Here is a 26,547-nt window from a genome sequence, read left to right on the forward strand (position 1 = left end):
TGGCCTTATTTTTTGGGTCTAACCCCTCGCAGCTCCCAACTGCCCCAGAAAGAGACCAAAATTTAGAAAAAATGTGAAAAGTCGAGTGACATATTTGAGTACCTTAGAGTCAAACCCAGAATTCTCCAAATTTTTCAAAAATGAGGTTATGATCGTTTTGGGTACAGTTAGTAGGTACGCATCGATTGCCATTCTCCGTTTTTACCTATCTGACACAATGACGCAGTCAGGGGGGTCCAAAGTACCGGGTCAGAGTCAAATTCCGAAAAATGTCCAAAATTTTCAAAAGTGAGATTATGGTCGTTTTGGGTACAGTTAGTAGATACGCATCAATTGCCATTCAACATTTTACCTCATTCGATACCATGATGGTTAGGGAGTCCAAAGTACCGGGTTCGAGTCAAACTTTGAAAAAAATACTTCAAAAAAATTTTTTTTTTTCACTCTAGTCGACTATAAACAACCTTGAGATACTTTCAACAGACTTGAATCTAGAATTATCCCTCATTTTATCATGCATTTTCGTGTATTTTCGAAATTTTTTACAGACTTGGAGTCAAAACCAGAATTCTCCAAAACGGTATCGTGAATTACTGCTATGGAAAGACTTGAAACAAAATTTTTTTTGTCAATTCGATTGTTACCCGAAGCACTATATATAGGCGAGATCAGAAACCTGCTACTACTGATTCCTACCTTTCATCAGTTTTTTGCGTTTTTCTCAAAATGGGGAAAAGTGGAGAATTCTGGGTTTGACTCTAAGGTACCTACTCATTTATGTTTTCGAAATCGCTGAGTACGAATATGAACTAATTTTTTGCCTACAACCCCTCAAAGCTCCTCTGTGCTCCAAAATGAGAGTCAAAATTTTGAAAAATTGTGAAAAGTCGAGTGATATAACGACTTGTATGTTTTTGAAACACTGAACTGGAATATGCACTTTTTTCCTGCTCTACGATTCCTCAAAATCCCCTTACGCTCCCTAAATGGGATAAAATTTCGAAAAGTCGCCAAAAAACGTGTAATACGTCGAATAGTATGTTTTCAAGATCGCTGAATACGACTATAGACTCAGTTTTATTATTTCACTCATTTTACTATTCAAAAATTATCCTCAATGTCTTTATTCGTAGTAGGTAAAATGTCAATCTTCTTGCCTATCTCAGTATTTTCATTTTGATTGTTTTCCTGTAAAGTTTTCGATTTCATTCATTACTGGCTACCAATCGAAAACAAAAAAATTAAATCATTTTTTTTTATGAAAGAAAACATCGAAAATTTATAGTTCGTAGTTCGTGTTTTTTAAATCGATATATCACTCGACTTTTCACAATTTTTCAAAATTTTGACCTTCATTTTGGGGCCCAGAGGGGCTTTGAGGGGTTGTAGGAAGAAAATAAGTTCATATTCGTACTCAGCGATTTCGAAAACATACCATTCAATATGCCACACGACTTTTCACATTTTTTTAAGTATCGCATTATTATTGTATAAAAATTGATCACTTCGTGTACAGCGTTTAGGTGCTGAGCCAATAAATACATATTTCTTCTTCTTCTTCTTCAAAATTTTGGGCTTTTTTTGGGGCAGTTGGGAGCTGCAAGGGGCTGGGCCCAAAAAATAAGGCCAGATTCGTGCTCTGCGACTTCGAAAACATACAAGTCGATATATCACTCGACTTTTCACGATTTTTCAAAATTTTGACCCCCATTTTGGGGCACAGAGGGGCTTTGAGGGGTTGTATGCAAAAAATAAGTTCATATTCGTATTCAGCGACCTCGAAAACATACTATTCGATATATCGCACGTCCAGATTTGTTTTTAAAATATATGATTCAGTAGTGTGTTACATACTTGAAAAATCAAGCAACCCTCACGAACCCCCGAGGAGGTTTGAAGACAAACCAATGGTAGTTTGATTGGTAGTTGGGTGTGTAGACTTTGTAAAAAAAATTTGAGCAAAAATGAATGATTTTAAGTGGTAATTTTGATCAATTTATTGGACTGACCTTTTTTGAAACACCTACTCTTTCCATCCCTTTTTTCAGACACCCCTTTTGAGGGATGGGTATCGAACGTAGTATCAAATTGTCGAGAATTTGAAGGGGAACATTTTTCGTGATGGTATTTATTCTCAAAAACCTAATATTTACGGAGTAAAACGCAAAAAACGTGAATCGGAACCGGTTTCAGCCCCCTAAAAAATTTTCCTCCAGGGGTAGAAGAGTCGGCTTCTTTTTGGTGGTTCCGAGGGTCCATCCGAACACATTCCCGAAGAAAAAATTTATGTGACAATTTTTTCCTTTTTGCCCCTGCTTTTTTACGTTATTTTCCCGCTCTAACAGAGTATTTCCATTGTTGTGTTTCAGTTCTGCTCGTATAGGAACTAACATTCAACATAATGTACAATTGCATACATTTACATGTGCGCAAACGAGTTGTGGTCACGACGGCTACTGCGCGCAAACTACCTTTACCTATACTCGGTCAATTTTCCCCCATTTATGCGCAAACGAGTTTCAGCCGCTATTTAAGATAGTTTTCAAAATAAATCTTGACATTTCGTAAACCCCGATTTTGACAAATTTATTTTCCAATTTTGACATGTCAATAATTATTATTGATCTTGATTGCGACCTTTTTCTAGAATTTGACCTTGTATATTTGTTTGTCTTTATATAATTGTTTGCTTCGAAATAGGTTATATACCTACTACTTACCTTGTTTTTGTATCCATCAGCAGCTGGGATGTCTTTGTTCCTTTGTTTGTTTTTTTACTTTTTGAATTTTCAAGTTTTGCTTTTCCAAAGGTACAGTGTTTTCCCTCTCACCTGACTTCAGCTTTGTAGGGGGAGAATTTATGTAACATAAGACAAGTCTATAAAATGCCTTCATATATTTGGTAGGCTAGACTTGTTACTTGATTTTCAATAATCATTCAAGGCCAAAGTCAGGAGTGTGGGAAAAAATTGAACTTTAGGGTGTCAGGTAGTACCTATCTAACATACAGGGTGTTAAATGAATCGTGGGCAATAATTTCACAACAGATACAACTGGAGTAGACGAACAAAAAACGTTATTATGATAAGTTGCCTATCTTGTAAAATGAAGGCGCTACGTGCTTCACAAAACTGGAAATTTACGAATTTTGAAAAATTCATCAAAAATAAGAAAACGTTTGAATCATTTAAGTGATGCCCCTAACCCGTAGTACTCGAGTGGACGAACAAAAACAGTTATTATGACCAATTGCCTATCTTCAAAATTGAAGGGGCAAACCTGATTCAAAATTTCCGAATTTTGAGTGCCCCAAATTTGAATTTTGAAATTGTGCTGGCCCCTTCAATTTTAAAGATAGGCAATTGGTCATAATAACTTTTTTTGTTCATCCACTCAAATACTATGGGTTAGGGGCATCATTTAAATAATACAAACATTTTTTTACTGTCTGCAAATGGATGAAATTACCCCATTTTTGTACTAAAATTTACCAATTTTGAAAAATTCATCAAAAATAAGAAGATGTTTGAATCATTCAAATAATGCCCCTAACCCATAGTACTCGAGTGGACGAACAAACAATGTTATCATGACCAATTGCCTATCTTCAAAATTGAAAGGGCCAGCACAATTTCAAAATTCAAATTTGGGGCACTCAAAATTCGGAAATTTTGAATCAGGTTTGCCCCTTCAATTTTGAAGATAGGCAATTGGTCATAATAACTGTTTTTGTTCGTCCACTCGAGTACTACGGGTTAGGGGCATCACTTAAATGATTCAAACGTTTTCTTATTTTTGATGAATTTTTCAAAATTCGTAAATTTCCAGTTTTGTGGAGCACGTAGCGCCCTCATTTTACAAGATAGGCAACTTATCATAATAACGTTTTTTGTTCGTCTACTCGAGTTGCATCTATTGTGAAATTATTGCGTGTTAATTACCTAATTTCTCTTTTTTTTTGTATTTTTTTGAATGTGTTTTTTGAACTAATTAAAATGGTTTAAATTTCGAGTAAATTGACTTATATGAATCCGATTTAATTCTCGTGGAAGAATAAGTCTGTTTTGCGCATGCCAGTAATGACAGTGCAAGAAGCACTAGCCTAGGCGATGATGTGAATTTAGGTATAAATTTCCATATTAAGTCTACCACATAAAGGCGTGGATTGATTAAAATATGAGATTGTCAAGGTATTGCCAAGGTATAAGGTGCACCGGGGTACGTCAGAAAAACTGCTCTAGCTCTTAGAGACTTATATCTGCCGAAGCGCTACCCAAGAGTAACTTGAGAGTACTACCCCTACTTCATCACAGCATACAAATTTTCGCGACCCAGTTTCATTTTACAGGCTTTTGATTGGTTCTTTTTTAGTTGCTGCTTTGAATTTGATTTCAAATTGTAATCAGTATTTTTTAAACTGCTTTTTACCTCAGAAGAAATGATCAGTAAAAATGATATTATAGGTGTAGGTGAAAGTATTCCTAAAACAATAATGTAAAACCCCAAAGATTCAATTTTATTTCATTTTCAATTATTGATTATTTTTATATCGCTTGTTTTGACTTACCCCCTAAATTAGTGCTATGGGGTAAGTCAGAAAAGTGAACACTGATAATTATGATTCGACTTCATCGATGTGTGATATGTAGAATGATATGTTTTCAAGGTCATAAAATCCGAATCGGGAATTATTTTTTTGTAGAAGTGGAGGATGAGGCGTAGGGAGAGGGAATATTTCAAATTTTTCCTACATTATTGTATAATATGTCGAATAATATGTTTTCGAGGTCATAGAATTCGAATATGGAGTCATTTTTTGTGGTGAAGGTGGAAGGTGAGTCGTAGGTTCGTGTGAGTGGGGGATTTCAAATTTTGCTTATATTATTATGGTGTAATATGTTGATTGATGTTTTCGAGGTTGTAGAGTTCGAATCTAGAGTTGTTTTTTTGGTAGAATGAGGAAAGTAAAGAATTCCAAATTTGGTTTTTAGGTAAGTATTTATCTCAATGTTTTCTTATACTTCTGATGTTCAAAGTTGACAGTTTTTTATATAAAATCAGAATTCAGAACATGTTTTGAAAAAAAAATCCTATACAATCAGGCAATATCGTGTGTTCTTTTTTGCAGGATGATGTCAGATGTGTATTTTAGAGTGGTGTATACTATGTTTTGAGGATTTTTTGTTTTGTTTTCTCAGTAGATGATAATTATTTTTTCTCCTTACATGAGTTTTTCAATTTTTTACAAATACATTTTTGTACTCTACAATAAATTGTCAGATGAATTGTTTTTCTGAAGTTACCACAAAGACAGCCAAGATGCCACTATGGAGGAATTAATAGGCAGGAGGGGGAGATTTCTACTGATCCCCATTTTCATACTCATCCGTGTTTTTGAGCGGAAAGTATCTATATACATATTGCCGGATGTTACTTATTACTGGGTGATAATAATGATTATGGAAACTATGACAGCTAGAAAGCTCAAATTTGAGATGTGGAAAGATTTTTGTAACAGGTCATTAGGAAAAATCTAAAAAGCTCGAAATGTCAATTAGGAAAGCTTCTGGAGCAATTTAAAGCTCAAAAAAGCTCAATAATGATTAAAAATTCATCTCTTGGTAACACTGTAGCAAAAAACTTTATGGCAAATGCTTAGCAAATCAGAAATACATAATATCATTATCGTTTCGTTCCTGAAGCTCAGTAATTATTAAAAATTTATCACTTGGTAACACTGCAGCAAAAAAAGTTTATGGCAAATGCTTAGCAAAGAATTTCTTCTTCACACCTAAATAAAACTTTTTGTTGAGATAGACTTGGCGGCAACCTTGAAAAGGCGAGTTCTGAGAGTGAAAAGAGATTAAAATTTGTAAATTTTGAAGCTATGAAAATCAACTTTTTGCATAAAAAATGATGTTTCACGTTTTGAATTATCAATTTTTCACAGCTTTCACCCTCGCTTCGCTCGGTCAGATTGCAATTCTGCTGCAACAATTTTCAAACATTTCTGGAAAAATCAACTTGAGAAATTCCAAAAACATAATCGAATCAATGAAAAATTCAAATAAATTTTTATTCGACATCTTTGTTTTCAACTTCCCTTTTTTAAAAATGGTTCGAACCACATCTGGCCAATTCTTTGGAAAAAATCTTGGTGTGGAGGGGGAAGGGGGAGTTTGGAGAAAAAAAATTGGGAAAATGTAGCGAGAAAAATTGAAAGAATGTCTCAGTCTCACCCCCTCTCCATCTCCCGTCACGCCTCTGAAAATAAAATCTCAATTTTGATGTCTAAAAAGTAAGCGAGGGTACGTGAAGCGTGACAAAGTATAACATATCTTGAAAATATGTCGTATGAAAAAAAAGTGAAAAAAATAGGGAAAAAAGTACGAATTTTTTTTTTTTGGATTTGGTAGTCATTACTTCATTAGACAAGAAAATCTATTATGAATAGGTACATATTTTTAATTTTTTTTTGTTTCTTTTAAAAATTATAAATTTTTGAAATTTTTTCTGGCAATTTTGTAAACAAAATAGGGGGGGGGGTCAGTAGGTGCATTTTTAATTTTAAAAATGTCCTTCCAAAAGGTCCTTCCAAGGTCATTCAAAAGTCCTTCTTTTTAGTTTTCAGATTTTGTTAGACACTCTGTCAAAAATTGGAAAATCAATCTGAGAAGTCAAAATTTTAGTTATGGGGATTTCAGGCCATTGCTTTTTCTCAAAATTGCGACCCATGCAGAGGCAGACACCTCGATTTAATGATTTACTATGTGTAATTGGGAGATTTGATAAAAAATTGTGACTCTTGTGCCCATTGGGGGGGGGGATGTTGAGAGTCAATTTTGAAAATACTCTTGAGCTTCATATTCACCTACTCCATAGAAAACTTCACAGAGAAAGATTTACGTAAAGTTACATCAGTCTCGAGATATGCGTCTTCGACCTCCCTGACTATTTCTGACATTGCAATTTTGAATAAAGTGCAGATGTGGCCTTTTACAAATTTGATTTTGTTTAGGGTATGATTTATCACGACAAAATTAAGAGGTCTAAGCGACAGAAAAAATAAATACCATGGCCCACAAAAAAAAGACAAAAAATCCCTTCAACGACAGGCATTCAATATTGCAGGGTAAAAAAATACATTCTACATATGACAAAATTATTTTACACGACAACTGGATAAGTGAAATTCACGACGCAATAATATCTAATAACGACTAATTTTATGATTAAAAAACGGCAATTTATGCAATTAAAAAGCAACTACACAGTTGCATTTGATAGAAAAAAAATGTTTTATTGCACCAATAGTGCCCTTTTGGATTTAGCTGGCCTCTCACGCTTATGTATTCGGCCGAATAGAATGGATTTCGCCCTGGGGAGGAGGGGGGAGCCTGAACCAGTTTCTGACGAATTTGCATTCTAAGTACATACATGTTTGCATGTTGTTCTTTTCATGGAAGCAATTTTTTTTCCAAAAAGTGAGATTTTTCACTTTGAAACTTGTGGCAATTTTACGTTGAAAATCGAGACTTTTCAACTACAAAAAAGCTAGAATTTTCAGCAATAGGAAGACTTGGACAATTTTTTTGAAAAAATAAAATTTTTTAGAATTTTTTGGAAACAACTGAGAATTTTTACAATTTCAAGAAAAAAGCAAAACTGACTATTTTTGGAGGAAAGCACAAATTTTTCATAATTATTGGACAAAGAAATGGTATAAAGACATTTTTTAGTCATTGATATTTTTTCATGCAGAAAAAGGGATTTTGTTGGTAATTTTTAGGAAGAGAAATGAATAGGTACTTCTTGAATATTTTTTGGAAAAGGTTTTTTCTGGTGAAAAGTGCGTTTTTTTGGATAAACATGTTTTTTTTCTTTAAATTTTACTCTGAGTTTTCAGGCGGGTTTAGAACGAGTATGGGGGTTGGGCCGCGAAGCGGCCAGGGGGCAAAGCCCCCTAGTTTCAAATAATCATTAGTTAGCTCATTTCATTACTGTTCCAACTTCCACGGAGCACAGTGAGCCACAATCCCCCTCCCCAAACGGTGATACTTGAATAGCACTCGACCCTAATAACTAGCTCAAGATTCAAATTCTACGACCTCGAGAACATATTATTCAACATATTACACAATAATGTAGGAAAAATTTGATATATTCCCTGTCCCCACACCTCACTCCCCTCTCCTACAAAATAATTCACTCCAGATTCGGATTCTACGACCTCGAAAACATATTATTCGACATACTACACGATAATGTAGGAAAAATGTGAAATTTTCCCTCTCCCCACGCCTCACCCCCCACTCCTACAAAAAAAATAACTCCAGATTCAGATTCTACGACCTCGAAAACTTATTATTCAACATACTACACAATATTGTAGGAAAAATTTGAAAGTTTCCCTCTCCCCACGCCTCACCCCCCACTCCTACAAAAAAAAATAACTGCAGATTCGGATTTTACGACCTCGAAAACTTATTATTCGACACATTGCACATCGATGAGGGTCGAATCCTAATATCACCAATAGGGCAAAACGCCCTGACGTCACAAGGTGTATAAATGGTGGTATCTCTTGATTCCCCTTACATATTGTAGGCATGTTGCTAGTGATTGTTCTGTCCTCTTTGCATTTTGATATGCCAAAACTTTCAAACTATCTCGAGGATCCCATTATTTTATGGCTCTAAATTGTAGAGTTTGTTCTCTTTCCAACGGTAATAAATTTTTTGAAATCCTCAAAGGTCTTCCTTGAGAAAATTGACTTAAGGAGCAGAAAAATGCGGCAAAATTCAACTCATTGTTCTGTCAGCTTTGCACTGTGAGGCAACAGAACTTTTAAACCATCTCGAGGACCATATTATTTTATGGCTCTAAATTGTAGAGAAATTTGTGCCCTTTCCAACGGTACTAAATTTTTTGAAATCCTCAAAAGTCTTTCTTGAGAAAATTGACTTAACGAGCTGAAAAATGTAGCCAATTCAACATATTTTTCTGTAAACTTTGAACTTTGAGGCGACAGAACTTTTAAACCATTTCGAGGACCCCATTATTTTATGGCTCTAAATTGTAGAGGATTTTGTCCTCTTTCCAACGGTACTACAGATTTTGAAATCCGCGAAAGTCTTCCTTGAGAAAATTGACTTAACGAGCTGAAAAGTAGAAGTGAACAGCATTGTTTACAGCTATATTGTAAGGTTCAGTCCCTTGATTATGTATATGTAATATATAATCAAGGGTTCAGCCCACGATTCACATGGTGCATGTATGCAACCTGAAATGCGCGTTTTGCCCTATTAATTTTGTAGATATTGTTACATTTTATTCGATTGTGCTAAGTAAAAAACCATTATGGGAACCTACATAACAAAATTTGAGCCATATTGGTTCATTAGCACGAGAGTAACAACTGATCAAAGTTGAAATAGCGAAAAACCGTTCTGACTTCCCCCGGTGCACCTTAATTAAATGATTCAGGTATGAATTTGAAATAAGCTTTTTAATCATTAACTAAAACGAGGTTACGATCTCAACATGTGTTTCTTGGCCTAAGATAGGATCTACCTTTCAAATTCAAATTGTATATTTGAGATACATGCGGCAGCAAAGCTGCCATTATATCACGTTGAGCATTACATAATTGAAAACTGTAAACATTTTTGATTACTTATCTACGTATAAGATACAATTTTCAGATTTAAATAGAATAAAAGGCATGATTAAAACATAAAAAGATGAAGATTTGAAACTATACATACAAAATCAAAATTCAAGCAATTATTGATCAGAGCAGCTAAGATATTCCTCCAGGGTGTAAAAAGCACTATTGATCAGCCATTCTTTGAGAGCAATTTTAAATTTTTTTGCAGTTGGCTGGTTTTTAACACTCCCTGGAATCCGATTGTATACTTTTGCTGCAGATGATACAGCACTACACTGGAGAAGTTTTGTACGGTGGTGGGGAGTTCTAAGGTTACCTAGTGATCTTGTGCTGTATGGATGGGTAATTTTTGGAAAGGTTATAACCTTAGTATAAACCATGAGAGATATGTCCAAAATATATTGTGATATTGTAGTGAGGATTTTATTATCAACAAAGATGGGCCTGCATGTTTGTCTTAGAGGTATTTTATAAATTGTTCTTATCGCACGTTTTTGTAGTGTAAGAATTTGCTTGACATATGATGCATTACCTCCCCAAAAAACTACCCCATAGGCCAATGTAGAGTGGAATAGTCCAAAATATGCAAGTCTGAGAGTTTTTTGATTTGTAATTTGTCTTAGCTGAAAGAGTAGAAAGTTTATAGATGACAAACGACAGGTTAATTTATTAATGTATACATCCCATTTTAAATTGCATTGAACATCAACCCCTAAAAATTTTGCAACACTAGAAACATTTGGTAGAGGCGAGAGAGTTTCTGCTACCAGGTTGGCCTCCTTGGGGGTTACATTAAAAGGCACTGTCACTGTTTTTTCCAAGTTCAAGCTCATGCCATTTGCATTAAACCAAGAAATTAAGTTTTGGAGAACATGTTGTGTTGTTTTTAGTAGTGAGTCCCAGCTACCACCCTTCAACAACATAGTTGTGTCATCTGCAAACTGAGTTAGGAGTGCATTGATGTAGGATGACAAATCATTAACATAGAGAATAAACAGTAAAGGTCCAAGTATGGAGCCTTGGGGGACCCCTATGTCTATTATTTTCTCTTCAGAAAAGGTGCAAGTCTCACCATTTAGGATTTTTATTATTTGTACCCTTTTTTCAAGGAAGGATTTTAGCCAACTGTGGACTGGACCCCTTATCCCATATTTCTCCAACTTTCTCAACAGTATTTTGTGGTTCATTGTATCAAACGCTTTTGATAAATCACAAAACACTGCCAAAGAATTTTCACCATCTTGGCCAGCTTGAAGAATTTTGTTAAGTAAATGAAATATTGCTTGGGTAGTGTTTTTGCCACGACGGAATCCAAACTGAGTTTCACTTAGAATGCTATGAGATGATAGAAATCTGAGTAGTCTATTATATAGCAGCCGTTCAAAAATTTTTGAGAATACTGGCGTTACAGAGATGGGCCTATAGTTGCCTAAGTTTGATTTTTCCCCTTTCTTGTGAACAGGTGTTACAATACTTACTTTCAAGCAGTCTGGAAATGTTCCCTGATCTATAGAGTCATTAAAAAGATCAGCAAGTATATGGGATATATACTGGTCAGATTGTTTGATAAGGCCTACATCTAGATCATATTTATCCCTTGAATTAGAATTTTTGAGACCTTGTATTATATTGGATACTTCAGCAGCAGTAGCTGGTAATACAAATATTGAAGAATCATTTACTGGAATAAGGGATAGTGGGTCCAGTGTTTGAGAAGAGCATACTCCATTTTTTCCAACTGTTGCAAAATGTTGGCTGAATAGTTTTGCTATATCAGCTGAGTTAGTGTATTTGGTGTCTTGGAAAGTAATATGATCAATGGTTTGTTTCAGCATTGGTTGATAGGAGTTTATTATCTTCCATGTAGTTTTGCAGATATTGTTTGAGACTGCAACTTTGTGAGAATTTGCTTCTACGAGTATATTTGCCCAGTTGATCAATTTTTTATATTCCTTTTGGAGTAGCTTGTATACAACTTTTTCATCATCCGACCCACCAAATTTCCAATTTGAATAAGATTCTAATAGTTTAGTTTTTAGGGTGCGTATTTGGGTTCGAATACTATGAGGATACTGTAACTTGTTAGAATTACGATTTGTGTAAGTTTGAAGTGGGAATGATAAGTTGTAATGGTACAAGAAAGTTTGTAGAAAATTAGAAAATCTTGAATTAATATCACTTGTTTTGAGAGCATTCCAATTTTCAGATTCCAGAGAGTGCAAAAAAATATCAAAATTTGTTTTAGAAAACACACGTTTTTTCAAGGGAGGTTGCTTTGCTGCATTCACAGATTTTTTAACCAGTTTTAAAGATAAAAATACACTATTGTGATCTGATATATGTGGTATATCCACCCTGGAAGAACACTCAGCGTACCTCTGTGTAAATAGTCCCGTTTTTCAGTTTCGATAGAAGATTCATTTTCTATTCGTAATTACTTAGGTACCTAATGTTGTATAGGCAGGTTCCAATTAGTTCATCTCCTGTAAATTAATTCCACAATCCCATTTCCTATGCCCAGTTTTCCGTTTTCCTACTTATTATGACACGTCAAACTTCCCCTCAAAAATATTTCTATTAAAATTCCCAAACCTGTACTACAAAAACTTCCAAAAATTGAAAAAAAAAATGTTTTACTGACATGGTCCTTTGGAGCTACACCATAATGAGTCATTTCCCACTATCTTGGCCTTTTTTGGGAGGGAGGACGCCGGGGCGGCTCAGTTCTTCAATAAATTTTGAATTCAAAAGGCCATAGGCAGGTTTAGAAAATTCAAATCGCAACTTTTGAGGGAGTGGCCAAAGGATTTCACAGGTTATACTACCCAAGCGTGGCAACACTACAATTTTTTCAAAAATGATTCCACGTTGAGGATTCCTGGATCAGCCCCTTGAACAATTGGAGGGGGGGGCTTAACATTTTTCTGGGAGGCCAAATAGCAAGAAAAGTACCGAATAACGTAATGTTCTAGTTTTGAATTAACCTTCATTTCTTACTTTATCGCAGTTCATTCATTGATGATTGAATAGGTGCACACTTTAACGAAACATACCTTGTGTAGGTATGTATGAAATAACTAACAATAGGTAAGTACCTATAAGAAAAGTGTCGAAAAAATTTGATTACACACTTTTGCAGATAATGTATGAATTAACTACATACGGAATTATTTCACCTGGAGTCAATACAAATACATTACCTAACGTTAACATAAATGTACCTACATACCTAACAAGTAGTTAGTTATACCTATACTACCTATAATAAATAAGAAACTCGATGCGTATACTTACTGCATTCTTTTATGGGAGGAACCCATTCGTTATCGTAGCAAACCGATACCAATTCTTCTTTGCCATTTACAAAATAACCAGGATTGCACTTGATTTTAATCACTGTCAATTCGAAAACTGTACCGTTAGAAACACAAGATTTTGATTCATCCTCGATGTTTTTGATACATTTGTAAGTGTTATTCATATGGGGTGATGATAGCGTGGGCACCTCACAAATTTTTCTGCAGGTAAATCACGACATTTTATATCAAGTAAATTATGATGATTTTATATTTTAAATAGTACCCACCTACATTACCTAGGTATAGGTAATGCTATATTCATGAGAGTGGATTGCGATAAAAATGTTGCCGGATAATTCTGAACGAATGTCGGGAGAAGGGGGGCGGGCGACCTCCATTTCAAGTTGGAAGTCAACCAGAAAATGTTTTAGCGCCGGTGGTACACCTGGAGGAGAGATAATAAATCTTCAAAGAGCTGAGGCATTTAAAAAAAAATTGGGCCATTTCCGTCAAAACCAAAGAACACCCACCATTTGGAACGATGCCGGTTTTTTTTAACCCAAACCCCCACCCTCCACCCAATTGGGTCATTCCATGTCATCTCAACCAACGTTTTTGAGTCATGTATTTCGATTTCGCTCAAATTTTCTTTACAATATATACTCAACTCACCCAGTAAGTAAGAACCCCGCAATTAGTCCCAGCCCCATCAGGGAGCGGGTGGGGGGGCTTCCATTATTTTCACATTGTCTGGAGGTACTCAACTTCAGCAGCCCATTCCTCCAAAACTATGATACTTTGATCAAAACTGATTTCACAGTTCGAAAGGGCATTGCATTTACAACATTTTGAGCATTTTGAAATTTTCAAAAGTTGAAAGTTGAACTTTCAAATTGAAGGGCTCAGTTCCAAATCGGCTTAAGTCCATTTTTTCCATTTCGAGAAAAACGTAAATAACTGTTTTCCTCGCCCTTCCGCTTCAATAATATATGATGTGATTATATGGTTGTGAAGCTTGATCTTTCTGCTTTAAAGTACGGTATTGGCATTTTTTAAAATTTGCGTATTTTTAGCTCCAGAGCGCGCCAAAGAGTCAGAAAAAGTGGACTTAGGCCACTTTGGAATTATCTGACATTAAAAATTTTGAAAAAGAGCTGAAAAAATGCGTTTTTTAAAAAAAAAATTCACGAATCATCAATTTACTACATTTCTGAAAAAATTTCATTCAAGTACATACCATAATGAATAGTACATAGGAAAACGCCTTCACTCGAAATCGTAATGAAATTGTTGAAAAACTTTAAAAAAACTGCACTTCATTAGAAAGATTCTGAAAAAATTGTATTACCTATTTAGGCCACTTTGGAATAATTGTTTTTTTTTCGAGCAGGCAAAACAGTGCTCCTGAGCGAAAAAAGTAATGCCAGGTGTTGGGACAACTTCTATAGGTGTTAACCGACCTGTACCACCACATGGCGATGCTAACTCAAAAATGGAAAAAATGGACTCAGGCCAACTTGGAACTGAGCCCTTCAATTGAAAGTTCAAATTTCAAAATAGCGCTGTAAGTGGGAGCTACCATTTAAAATTTTGAAAAAATTTCCATAAGGTAAAGTACCAGTTGTGGTTATACTTTTTTCAACATGCTCTGAGAAGCCCAAATTTCAACTTTTTTCAAATTTTTTTGATTTTGTTGTGTAGTGTAACTGTTGAACTACATAATACTTGGGAGGAAAAAAAAAAATCAAGAATATTTCATTTCTTAGTAGAGAATCTTAAAAACTTCCAATTATCCGCTAACCGGGCCCCCTGGCCCGGTTGCGGACAAAGACTGCTCTAAATAGTACTAAATGAAATCAAAAATTCTCAAAAATATGCAGAGGTGGTTATTTCATCTTATTACTATCCAAAAACTTCCGCAGTTATGAAAAATTACATATTTGACTCGCTTTTCTCCATCATTGAAATTTTCCTCCTAAAAAATTTTAAAATCTGCATTTTTATCATTTTGAAACTTCAATGCTTTTGTACATAGACTTCATGGGTGAATTTTCATGTTGTCATGAATGCAAGGAAATGATTAAATGTTACAGAAAAAGATACGAGCGATAATTTTTTTTTTTAGCCCATAGGAACGATTATCCACAACCGGGACCCCTATCCACAACTGGTACTTTACCTTAGATGTATCTTTTGATGTTTTTTTGAAATATTTGAGTTTTGAGATGGGATCGCTTAATGGAGGGGGAGCACCCCCACCCCCAATTTTGGAAGAAACTCTCGAAATAAAATCTGGGGCATGTGATATATCGAATTGTATGTTTTTGGTGACGCTGAACACGAATATGACGTCAAATTTTTGATAGGGCCCCATCCATGGCCCTCAGCACCTCCCCAAAGGGGGTAAAAGTTCAAAAAAGTGTTTTGTTTGTGCGACACATGGAATAGTATGTTTTTGGTGACGCTGAACACGAATATGACGTCAGATTTTTGATTGCACTTGTCCACGGCCCCGAGCACCTCCCCAAAGGGGGTAATCCCCCAAAAAAATGGTTACATTCGTGTGACACATGAAATAGTATGCTTTCGACATCGCTGAACACGAATATAGCCATAGTTTTTTAAATCAACCTCACCCATGGCCCCCTGAACCTCCCTCAATAGGTAAAAGTCCAAAAAAATTGTTTGGGGCCGTGGATGGGTCCAATCAAAAATCGGACGTCATATTCGTGTTCAGCGTCAGTCACCAAAATCATACTATTCCATGTGTCGCACGAACAAAACACTTTTTTGAACTTTTACCCCCTTTGGGGAGGTGCTGGGGGCCATGGATGGGATCCTATCAAAAATTTGACGTCATATTCGTGTTCAGCGTCACCAAAAACATACAATTCGATATATCACATGCCTCATGCAGATTTTATTTCGAAAGTTTCTTCCAAAATTGAGGGTGGGGGTGCTCCTGCTCCCCCTCCATTAAGAGATCCCATCTCAAAACTCTATTTCAAAAAAGCATCAAAAGATACAGCTATGGAAATTTTTTCAAAATTTTAAATGGTAGCTCCCACTTCTAGCGCCATTTTAAAACTTAAACTTTCAATTTGAAAGTTCAACTTTCAACTTTTGAAAATTTCAAAATGCTCAAAATGTTGTAAATGCAATGCCCTTTCGAACTGTGAAATCAGTTTTGATCAAAGTATCATAGTTTTGGAGGAATGGGCTGCTGAAGTTGAGTAGGTACCTCCAGACAACGTAAAAATAATGGAAGCCCCCCACCCGCCCCCCGAGGGGGCTGGGACCAAACTAATTGCGGGGTTCTTACTTACTGGGTGGGTATATATTTTTAAAAAAATTTGAGCGAAATCGAAAGACATGACTTCCAAAATCGCCTTTTTTTGGTTGAGTTGACATGGAATGACCCAACTGTCAATTTCAAAAACTCTAAAATGTTTGATATACGAGTAGTTAGGTCCGAGAAAAGCTGAATTCCGCCGACTGTTTTTTTTCGTGATCCACCCCAATGTTAGGTATTACATATTGAAATATTCCTGAAATCCGTTGAAGCGGAAGGCTCTATAAAACGGTTTCAAACCGTCACCTATCAACTCGAAGAGATCGAAAATAGGTTATGTAGGTACAAACCAAATTTTAGCTGTTTTATTCAATTTGGTAGGCTAAAATTTTGATTTCGCTCATTTTTGGCTCTCGCAAATTCGCTGAAAATTGAAATATGAATTTTAGCGCTTGAAATTTTGGCTAGGATGTGAGTGGGCTCCTCCATCGATTCTCATTTGGCTGGCCGGGTCAAAAATTTGGGAAAATGCTGTAAATTCGGCACACTTGAAGCTAATGACAAAAATTGCCCACCAATGATACATGTAAATCAGGCATACAAAGAGAAAACAAACTAGGCAGATTGGTCTTATTGCTGTCTTCATACCTAGGACTAGGTACTCATCACCAAAGTAGGTACTTGGCAGATTCGTGTAAGTAAAATTGAATTTTAAAAAATTTCCGCAAATCGGTCACAAGTTTGGAAAAATTTGAATGAAAACTGCATGTCAAAAGATGGCAAATTTTCATCTCGTGGTTTGCCATTTTTATGAAAACCTTGTCGTTAAAATAGGTAGGTACCTATGTACCTAGACCTACTTACACGGTTGAATCTCCAAAACTTGGTTATTTGATTTTATTTTTTTCACGTGTTCCGAATAAATGTAATGCCTTATGCCTACGCCTACACGTGTCATTACTCCCCGGAGCTATTGCTTATTGTGTGCCGAATTTACACATGCCCAAACATTTTTGTTAAGTACATATGTACCTAGTAGGTAGGTAGGTAGGTAGGTATACTATGTTCAGAAGTGCGTAAATTGTAGGTATTATTTGGAAAAGTTGTTACTTACGGTGCCGGTGTACTTTTTAGCTCGTTTGCTGCATCACACAAGACTGAAAAGAAAAATTGATAAACATGAGTTCGTGAAACCACAAATTCGGATAAACTGAGTTCCCTGTTTTCAGTGTTTTGTTGTGTAAAATAAAAAAAAGGTCGTTGCAGCCTGCCGCTACGTAAGCGCCAAATTTTTGTACCAGAAACATTGAGGGCTTTTGAACTACTCGCACCCTCGCTTCGCTCCTGTACTTCGTCTGTGTTTGGGGGGAATTCGTCCCCCTGCAAGTCCCTCAGGCTTCGCCCAACTCTCTTCTTTCCCCTTCAAAAAATATGGTAACAAACATTTTTTGATCCTGAAAAGGGTCAAATAGGGTTGGAAGGCTGAAACCTGCGAAAGGCACTTCTAGTATACACCCTTCCACTGTACTGTGTAAATTGGACCCTCTAGATCAATTTAGAGGGGTTGTAGGCTTTCCTACACGCCGAAAAACATGTAAAATAGACCACAAATTCACTTTTTTGAACCTGGAGAGAGCTTGAATAGAGTTGGAAGGATGAAACCTGCAATAAGTACTCACGGGGCACCCTCCCATTGTATGCTGAAAATCTGGACCCCCTAGATCAATTTTAGGGGTGAGAGGGTCACAAATAGGGGTAAAATGTGGGTTTTCCCACCTTAAAGGGGATGGGGATGACCTAGGAAGCTGAAATTGGGATGTGTTGATCACAACGGAGGTACTGACCAATGGTATGATTTTGGACCCTTCTTGTTTATGTGGGGTCATATTATGACCCTCCAAAAAATGACCTTCCTGTAAATTTCAACTTTGACCCTCGCCATAAAAAAAATTAAATTCGAATCACAATAATGAAAATTTTATTTTAAAAATAACAAAAAAAAGTGTCAAAAATTGCTATAAAAAATGCATTCGAAATAATCACAAAAAATTTTCAAACTGACTTATCGCCGAACAATTTATTCTACATCACCACGAAAAATGCATAAAAATGCATAAAAATCGTAAAAAAGTAACAAAGCTGTAGAGAATCAAATTTCCAATCGACATAATGTCGTTAGTTTATTTCTATGATGCTTAATTTTTGATTTTTTTTTTACAAAAAACTAAATTAAAATTGATCTGGAGATGAAAATAAGCATCCTACGAAAAAATTACATCGAAGAAAATTGTGGAGAATTAAATTTCCAATCGGCGTAATGTCGTTAGTTTTTTTCTAGGATGCTTAGTTTTTGATATTTGTACAAAAAACCAAAATTTTCGAAAAATTTGCCAACTGACAAACCAGAAGGTAACTTGAAACTTGGGTAACCTACTTATGGTAGGTGTACGTTAAATGCGTTTATAACTAGGTTAGCCTTTAGTTTGGATGAAGGAAAATTTTTTCTAGACACCTCTCAATTACTGTTGACGAGAATTGTGAGCTTCATAAAAATTGATCTGGAGGCAAAAGGAAGCGTCCAAAAAAAATCGCATGTTAACAAAGTTGTGGAGAATTAAATTTCCAATCGACATAATGTCGTTAGTTTTTTTCTAGGATGCTTAGTTTTTGATTTTTTAAAGAAGAACTAAAACTCTTTGAAATGAACTTTTGAAAATTTTTTCATAAAAATCATCAAGTCACAAAAATCGATCTGTAGGCGGAGGGAAGCTTCCAAAAAATATTTCATAAAAACAAAGTTGTAGAGAATTAAATTTCAAATCGACATGATTTTGTCTAGGATGCTTAGTTTTTGATTTTTTTAAGAAAAACTAAAACGTGAACGGGATACTGACTTTTGGCCCACTTTGAAAAGTGTACCTAGGGATTGGGATAACTTTTGGGTCATTCCACGTTAATCGGACCAAGAAGTGGTAGGTGGGTTCGCCGATTTTTTTGAAATTTTTCCTGTGGAAAGACCTTCCGAAGGGATGACCTATGGCGCAAATCTCAGCCCTCTAGCCCATTTTTTCACTCGATGAAAATAAATGAACTCTTCACAAAAAAATCAAATTTTGAAAAAATTCAATTTTCAATTTCAAGCAACAAGAATTTATTTAGTTGTGTTATTTTGACCTCTTTCTGACGTATTTCATGAAAAAGTTGATAAAAATTACACTCACAACAAATAAATAAAAATTCGTTCATTTTTTGAATCTTTTCGAATTTTGATTTTTTTGTGAGGAGTTCATTTCATCGAGTGGAAGGGGTTTTTCAACTTTTTCAAGAGATACGTAAAAATAGAAGCAAATGGGTCAACTTTACCTATCAAAACTTGTTTTCATGTTTGAAATCAAAAAATCGCATTTTTTCGCAAACTTTAAATTTTATTAAATCAACTTTGCGCCAAGTTACCATCCCAATTTTTTAATATGTTATTCAACATGAAAAGTTGTCCATAATATATTTTTTTCAGAATTTTTGAGAGTGGGAACGATATAAAAACTACGTTTTGAAACTTTTTGAGCTGATTTTTTGTACGAAAAAAAGTGGCAACACTGATTTTTATGATATCACCAAAAAGCCTTTCAAAACCCCTAACTATTGGAAAAAGTTCCATTTTGATAAGTATCGCGGTTATCGAGTAATCCACTGCTGAAATGGATGGTATTTTAGGCTCACTGAAAACTTTGACACCCCCTGGCTGCCGTTAAAAATGGGCTAGAGGGCTGCGATTTGCGCCATTGGTCATCCCTTCGGAAGGTCTTTCCACAGGAAAAATTTCAAAAAAATCGGCGAACGGCGAACCCACCTACCACTTTGTGGTCCGATTGACGTGGAATGACCCTTTTGTGTTCAAACTGTCAAAGACTTGTATAATGTTTAGAAGAAACTTTGTGTTCAAATGAAGTACGTACATAGGTAGAGGTAGGAATGAGAACAACGATGATGGCATGTATAATATGTTACGTTTACGTATACCTATGTAGGTACCAATCATGCTATTCTTTTCTTAATTCTAAGTAAATATAGGTAACACCTGTAGGTCACATTGCACAAACCAATCGTAGATACTGAATTGTGTATTATTGTCTCAAAACTTACTTGTGGAGTTTGGATCAAGATATAATAAAAATAAACAGACGAAAACACCCGTAATACCATTATTAAAACAAAACATTTTCACCATGTTTGAAAAAACACGTAATCTAGGTAAGTAGTAAGTACCTAATAAATGAAAAATAGACGCAGAGAACAGAAGACTAAACAAAGACTGTTTCAATTTTTTTCGAGGTGGTTCACTTGGCTTGCATAATATGTAGTATCGCCAAATTACATTATCCTTTCCCCTCCAATGCTATTTAGTTTAAATAGCAGCGCTATTCGATAAAAACTGTTGTAATGCAAATGGTATACTTATGATAATTTTTCGATGTTACAAAGTATCATAGGTACCTACCCACTTGTTTACATGAAAATATCTGACAATGAGCATACTTACAGTAGATATCCAAAGGTTGAAAAAGGTCATAACCAATGTAAATGTACACAGTCTTGCCATAAGTTCTGACCCTACTTTAAACGCTTGTAATACAAAAATTAAATTTTAAAAACGTAAAAGTGATTTTATATTCGGAAAGTACATAGATGAAAAAAGCTGTAATTTGATTGACGGGCATGACAGATGAAACAACAGAAGCCCCACGTACGCAAAAAACCCAAAAAAAATTCGTGGGGCTTCTGTTGTTTCATCTGTCATGCCCGTCAATCAAATTACAGCTTTTTTCATCTATGTACTTTCCGAATATAAAATCACTTTTACGTTTTTAAAATTTAATTTTTGTATTACAAGCGTTTGAAGTAGGGTCAGAACTTATGGCAAGACTGTGTACAATGAACGTATAAGTATTAGTGTAGGTCTATAGGTAAGTGGTACCTACTGTGTACAATTACTGTGAAGAATTGTTACGCGTAAGTACGCGTATATATATAGTCCCATGTGGTTCTAAAATGTGTATTAAAAGTAACACCAATAAGACATTTTTTGTATTTTTATTCGGATCTTTTCCTGCGAGAAACGACACAATACCTAGAAAATCCCAAAAACGTTGTCTCCAACGAATTTTATAATAAGTACATATGTAATAAATGCTTTTTTCCCAAACCTCGATATCCCGAAGGAGCATTTTCCCGAACGTTTTATCCAGAATAATAGGATAGGTACCTACTATGTGCACATGCAATTCTCCTATCTACCTTCAACCATCGATTTGAATAAAATCCACGTATTAGCTTAGTAGGTCAGTTTACCGTTATAAAAATGTGTAGGTATTTCTTCGAGAACTACATATAACGTAAGTCTCCTAAAGAAAAACTTAAATGACATTTATCTGAAAGGAAATTTTATTTTCTACAATCTTCATCATTACAATTTTTGTCGTATAGAATGTAGGTAACTAGGTATTTGCCTTCAAAGAATAGAACTTCAAATTGCAGGTTTCGAATACTCGCGAACACAATATTGTACCCAACGGACACTTTACACCCCTGGGCTGGGGCAAAGTGAACATAAGAAGTTTGAAGAACAGAAATGAAAATCGCAATTTCGAACATACCTACTTACTCATGTATATAATTATCATCTACTTAAGTATATCGCACCTTGGGAGTAATAACGTTACATCTAGAAAAAAATTGATTTTGACATTTTTGGGGTTTGTATGACCCCCCTTAACCGAACACGAATAGGTATTTTTATTTCTGCAGGTAGCAATAAGTACACCATAGAACAGTTCATTCTTTTCGCATCAGGTTCTCAAACCTAGCAGATCGACAGGTACAGGTACTCCTACATACGAAAACGGACTTTGGTGTTCCTTTTTTTAAAAATCAACTTTGAAACGCAAAATTGGTTCTCCGCAAATTTTAGCATTAAACATCATCTCTGGAACCGCTAAATTACCGCGTGAGCATAGGTAACTATTTCCAACAGGGCACAGTGACTCCGATGGCGAAAAAAGGCGCGCATGGTGTTTTACAACAAAACTATGACCATAATTATCAAGAGTTGAAAGTAGTGATTTCGTAGTAATTTTCAACGAGGAACTCGAATCCGATGCATTTTTTTCGCCAGATCCCTGGGGGGGGGGACCAAAATCAAATTTGGTAAAAATGAAAAAAAAATCGAGTGATATGTCAAAATATAGGTTTTTTGGGTCGAAAAACACAAATCGGAGGTCCTTTTTTCCCTCAGACCCCTTGGGGGCCCTTAAGGGTACTACCAAAATCAAATTTTGTAAAAATCAAAAAAAATCAAGTAATACATCAAAATGTAGGTTTTTTGGGTTGAGAAACACGAATCTGAAGTCCTTTTTTTCATTCTGCCCCTAGGGGAGTCAGTTTTTCAATTTTATATCATAAATTGAAAAATCGCACCTAATTCGCACTCTTGATATGGTCATAGTTTAGTTTTGTTGTAAAACGCCATGCGCGCCTTTTTTCGCCATCCGAGTCGCTGTGTGCAGGGTCGAAATGAAAACCCCAGTTCAACTCTGGTTGTGTTTGTATTGTATCCGGTATCTTTAAACACAAATCGCACCTCGGGAGTAATAAGGTGACATCTCAAAAAAAATTGATTTTGATGTTTTTGCATTTTTAGGGCTTGTATGACCCCCCTCAACCAAAAATAACACTTTGAGTTGGGTACATTATCTAGATCAGGTAAAAAACCCAAATGGCCTAACTCAAAATCCCAACAACATTGCAAGTTGTTTGGAGTTATAAGGTGACATCTCAAAAAACTCCACCTTTTTTTCAGCAAATTTTGTACATACAAAGTGTTAACAAACAGTTTTGATTGTTTTGAATGTTTGTCAGTTAGAAATAGTCACAAAGAGTGCATTTTTTATTGGTCTGTACCAAATGGAAAACATTTTTTAAATTGAACCCTTTTCAGAAAAATGAATTTGCACATTTAATGAAATTTTAGTTTTTTGAGAAAAACTCAAAAACTAAGCACTCTAGAAAAAAACTAACGTCATTATGTCGATTGAAAATTTAATTCTCTACAACTTTGTTAACATGAAATTTTTTTTGGACGCTTCCTTCCTCCTGCACATCAACTTTAATGAAAGGTTCTAACTCAAAATGTTTTCCAAACATTGAAATATTTCCTCTTTAAGATTTTATTTTTCAAAGACGTGTTCTTATGCTAAATGAAGGTAGGATACCAGATCTTTAAAATGAGGTGCTATTCATTCCTCACAATTAATTATAAGTTGATAAAAATAATGAATCAAATTTTTGAAAAAAAGAAAATCACTCTCCTGTAACATATTTCACTTTTTTGAGATGTCACCTTATTACTCCCGAGGTGCGAAATGATCATGATTTTCCTTTCTATGTACATATCTATGAACTAACCCCTTTGGATTTTTTTGATTTTCAAAAAAATCGAGTAAAGGGTCGTTTTTGACTAATTTGAGCAAGCCGAGTCCAAATCTGGTGTCCATTTGGGTCATGGGCATTTCTTCAGTGAGAAATTGCGAATATTTCGCCGAATATGAGTCCGATCGCAAAACAAACGTCATTTTTGGATTCAGCGTGCTCGAATTACGAGTAGTAGGAAAACGTCATTGAAATTGCAAAATTCGACAACTTTTTTTCGGGTCATTTTTGATGTCAAAAAAGGCTGTTTGCGAGAGAATGGAGCGCTCTGGTGAAAATCTTCAGTGGACAAACTACGGTACCTCGTATGAGGTGCACCGGGGCAAGTCAGAATGCATTTTTCGCAATTTCAACTTTGACCAGCTGTTACTCCCCTTCAAAAGAACCAATATGGATCAAATTTATTATGTATATAGGTTCCCATAAGGGTTCTTAACGTAATGAATCTGTAAACAAAAATAGGTATACGTACACGAAAAATTAAAAAACCGAATTGATTTTCGGCGTTGATGAATTTCTCCGTTTACTAACCTGAAATTAACGACTGATTTTCGGCGAATATGTACGTTCGGTTTCGTTGAATCACACACATAATTGAAGCTCTTTTTTCTTTACCTCAAAAAAATTTCAAATTAGGTAGGTAAGTATACACATTAATGAAGAAAAAACGTAACAAAAGAGCATACCTACATACTAATCCATAAGTGATCGCGATCTTTTTGTTCAAACATCGAAATTTTCAATCTAGTCTTTCACTTGTCGGATCGGTACCTTGCAAACGAAAACAACGTAGGTAGGTACTTATAGAAAAGAAAAGAGGGTTTCCCATTCATCGGCTTATCGCATTTCAATAGTTTGCGATGTGTGTTTTTTTTATACCTACGGATTTTGGAAGGTTTTGAAAGTGTTTTAAAAAGAGATTCAAAAAACGTCCAAAAATCAGATTTTCGAGAATCCGCGTAAAAAACATACCTACTTTATACATAAAGACGTTTGATTTTTAATTTGGTCTTCTAAAAACATCGTTGCTTTTGTCATCGTAATTGTGTTCTTTTTTTCCCCTTCAAGGGTTCGAATGGGGGGGGGGTGGGTAATTTCGTATACAACGGCGTCAAGATCGCATTTTTAGAAATTGTTCGTTGAAACAAGATTGAAAAAAGTGTCCGTGTTTTAATTTTTCCTGATTTTTTTTTGGTAGTGCCTACAGCTTTTCTATTCGTTGTAAAAAGTTCAACTTTCATTATAAAAATTCAACTCTGACTAAGTTTTTCTGATTTTTGTTATCAATTTCAAATTTTCAAAAATCTGTTTTCTTAGAAACCCTATACAAACGGATTTAGATAGGTACCTATACCTACTTCCAAGTTTTATTAGTCTCGAAATCTGAACTGTCAAACTTCTGGCATGCAGTTTTGGCTAAAAAAATCATCAATATGTCAAAATTACGACACGATTCTCCTCCCCTTCCCCTTCCCTTCGGCCACTACAATGAAACCAAGTCGATTGGAGCGCGGAAATGATGGCGGGCATCATTTCACTAGACCATCGAGCCCTCGAGGAGAACTCTCTGAACGAAATCAAAAGACTCCGATTGCATTTTCCGTTCCGTTTCAAATACTCACAGATGAGCGAGGAGATTGAGGAGTCATCGCTGATCACACTGACGATCTTCGTTCGAGAAATTGATGTTAGGTACATATATTTTTACGGTTCTATAGTTATGAGATCTGGTGATTTTCTGCATATCCGATTCCTCATGATTATTAAGTAATTTATCATCGTCCATGGATCACGAACAGAGCTCCCGGTGACATCCGGTTACATGGGTATGGTAGGTAACACAGTATTAGCCAATTGACGACCTTAAAAGACATTGATGCATATTCATCGCTGAAATATGAAATATTAATATCGTTAACGTGTTTCACTCTCGGAATAAATGATAATTGATAATGTTCACAATTACGTTGGCACTTACTTCATTAATTCTATCCGTTTTGTGTTGTTCATTCTGCAACCATTGCAAGTGCGACAACTTTAAACATTCTGAAGTGTCATAATGATGATCGCAAGTTAGAACCTGAACTCCTCTCAGGCTCTCAGGCAACCTGATCCAGAATTGGAAAATTTCCAACTCAAAATCTGAACAAAATCACATCAAAAGTTGGAAAAATTATTTTTATAAAAATTTTAGAAATTAAACCTGCTGAATTCGCTAAAATTTGTTTCTGAAATTCTCTGATTAAATGATGTTGGCCGAATGAAATGGTTGCATCTCCGTCGCGTAACGAAAATAATTACTAATTAGGTATTTAGCTTCGCTTCTTCGTTTGTGAGCTATTCGTATGTAGGTAGGTACGTTAGTTAGCTGAAAAAATGCTCAATGAGATGAAATGTTCATCTCAAGTGGCAAATTGGAAAAATCATCATTTGCAGTTCCCATTGTTATTACCTATCAATTTAAAAAGTGCAACAAACAACTAGTAAAAATAATCCAGTAAAAAAACTAACGCGCAGCTGTAACAGTGTGCGTAGCTTCTTTCGTTACAAAAGTACAACCAAATTTCAAAAAAAAAAAAACAACACAATTTTGGATTTTGAAAGCACAACGCGAATTTGAAAAAAAAGCACAAAGCACACACAACGCAATTTTGAAAAAATCGCTAAACGCAATTTCCAAAATAAAACCGCAATTTCGAAAATATGAAGCACAACGCGATTTTGAAAAAAAGCACAGTGCGAATTTGAGAAAAAAGCACAACGCGATTTGATTTCAAAATAAAGATGTAATTTTGAGAAAA

General features: G+C 35.3%; 1 protein-coding gene across 2 annotated transcripts in view; it reads right to left on the reverse strand.

Annotated features, from left to right (window-relative positions):
• LOC135839348 (uncharacterized) overlaps positions 1 to 20,604 on the reverse strand; it is a 37,072-nt gene extending 16,468 nt beyond the window's left edge. The window contains exons 1-3 of one of the 2 annotated variants that reach the window (XR_010557583.1): positions 20,405 to 20,604; positions 17,376 to 17,418; positions 12,965 to 13,188 (exon numbers count right to left, since the gene is read on the reverse strand). Coding sequence is in view for 1 of the 2 variants with exons in the window: in XM_065355344.1 (XP_065211416.1) it covers positions 12,965 to 13,188; positions 17,376 to 17,418; positions 20,405 to 20,489 (352 nt within the window). In the remaining variant the exon portion in view is untranslated. The remainder of the gene's footprint in view (positions 1 to 12,964; positions 13,189 to 17,375; positions 17,419 to 20,404) is intronic. The other variant, XM_065355344.1, reaches the window with a different exon arrangement.
• Between the last annotated feature and the right edge of the window lie 5,943 nt (positions 20,605 to 26,547).

The sequence above is a fragment of the Planococcus citri genome, chromosome 1 (assembly GCF_950023065.1).
Source record: "Planococcus citri chromosome 1, ihPlaCitr1.1, whole genome shotgun sequence".
Taxonomy (NCBI): Eukaryota; Metazoa; Arthropoda; class Insecta; order Hemiptera; family Pseudococcidae; genus Planococcus; species Planococcus citri.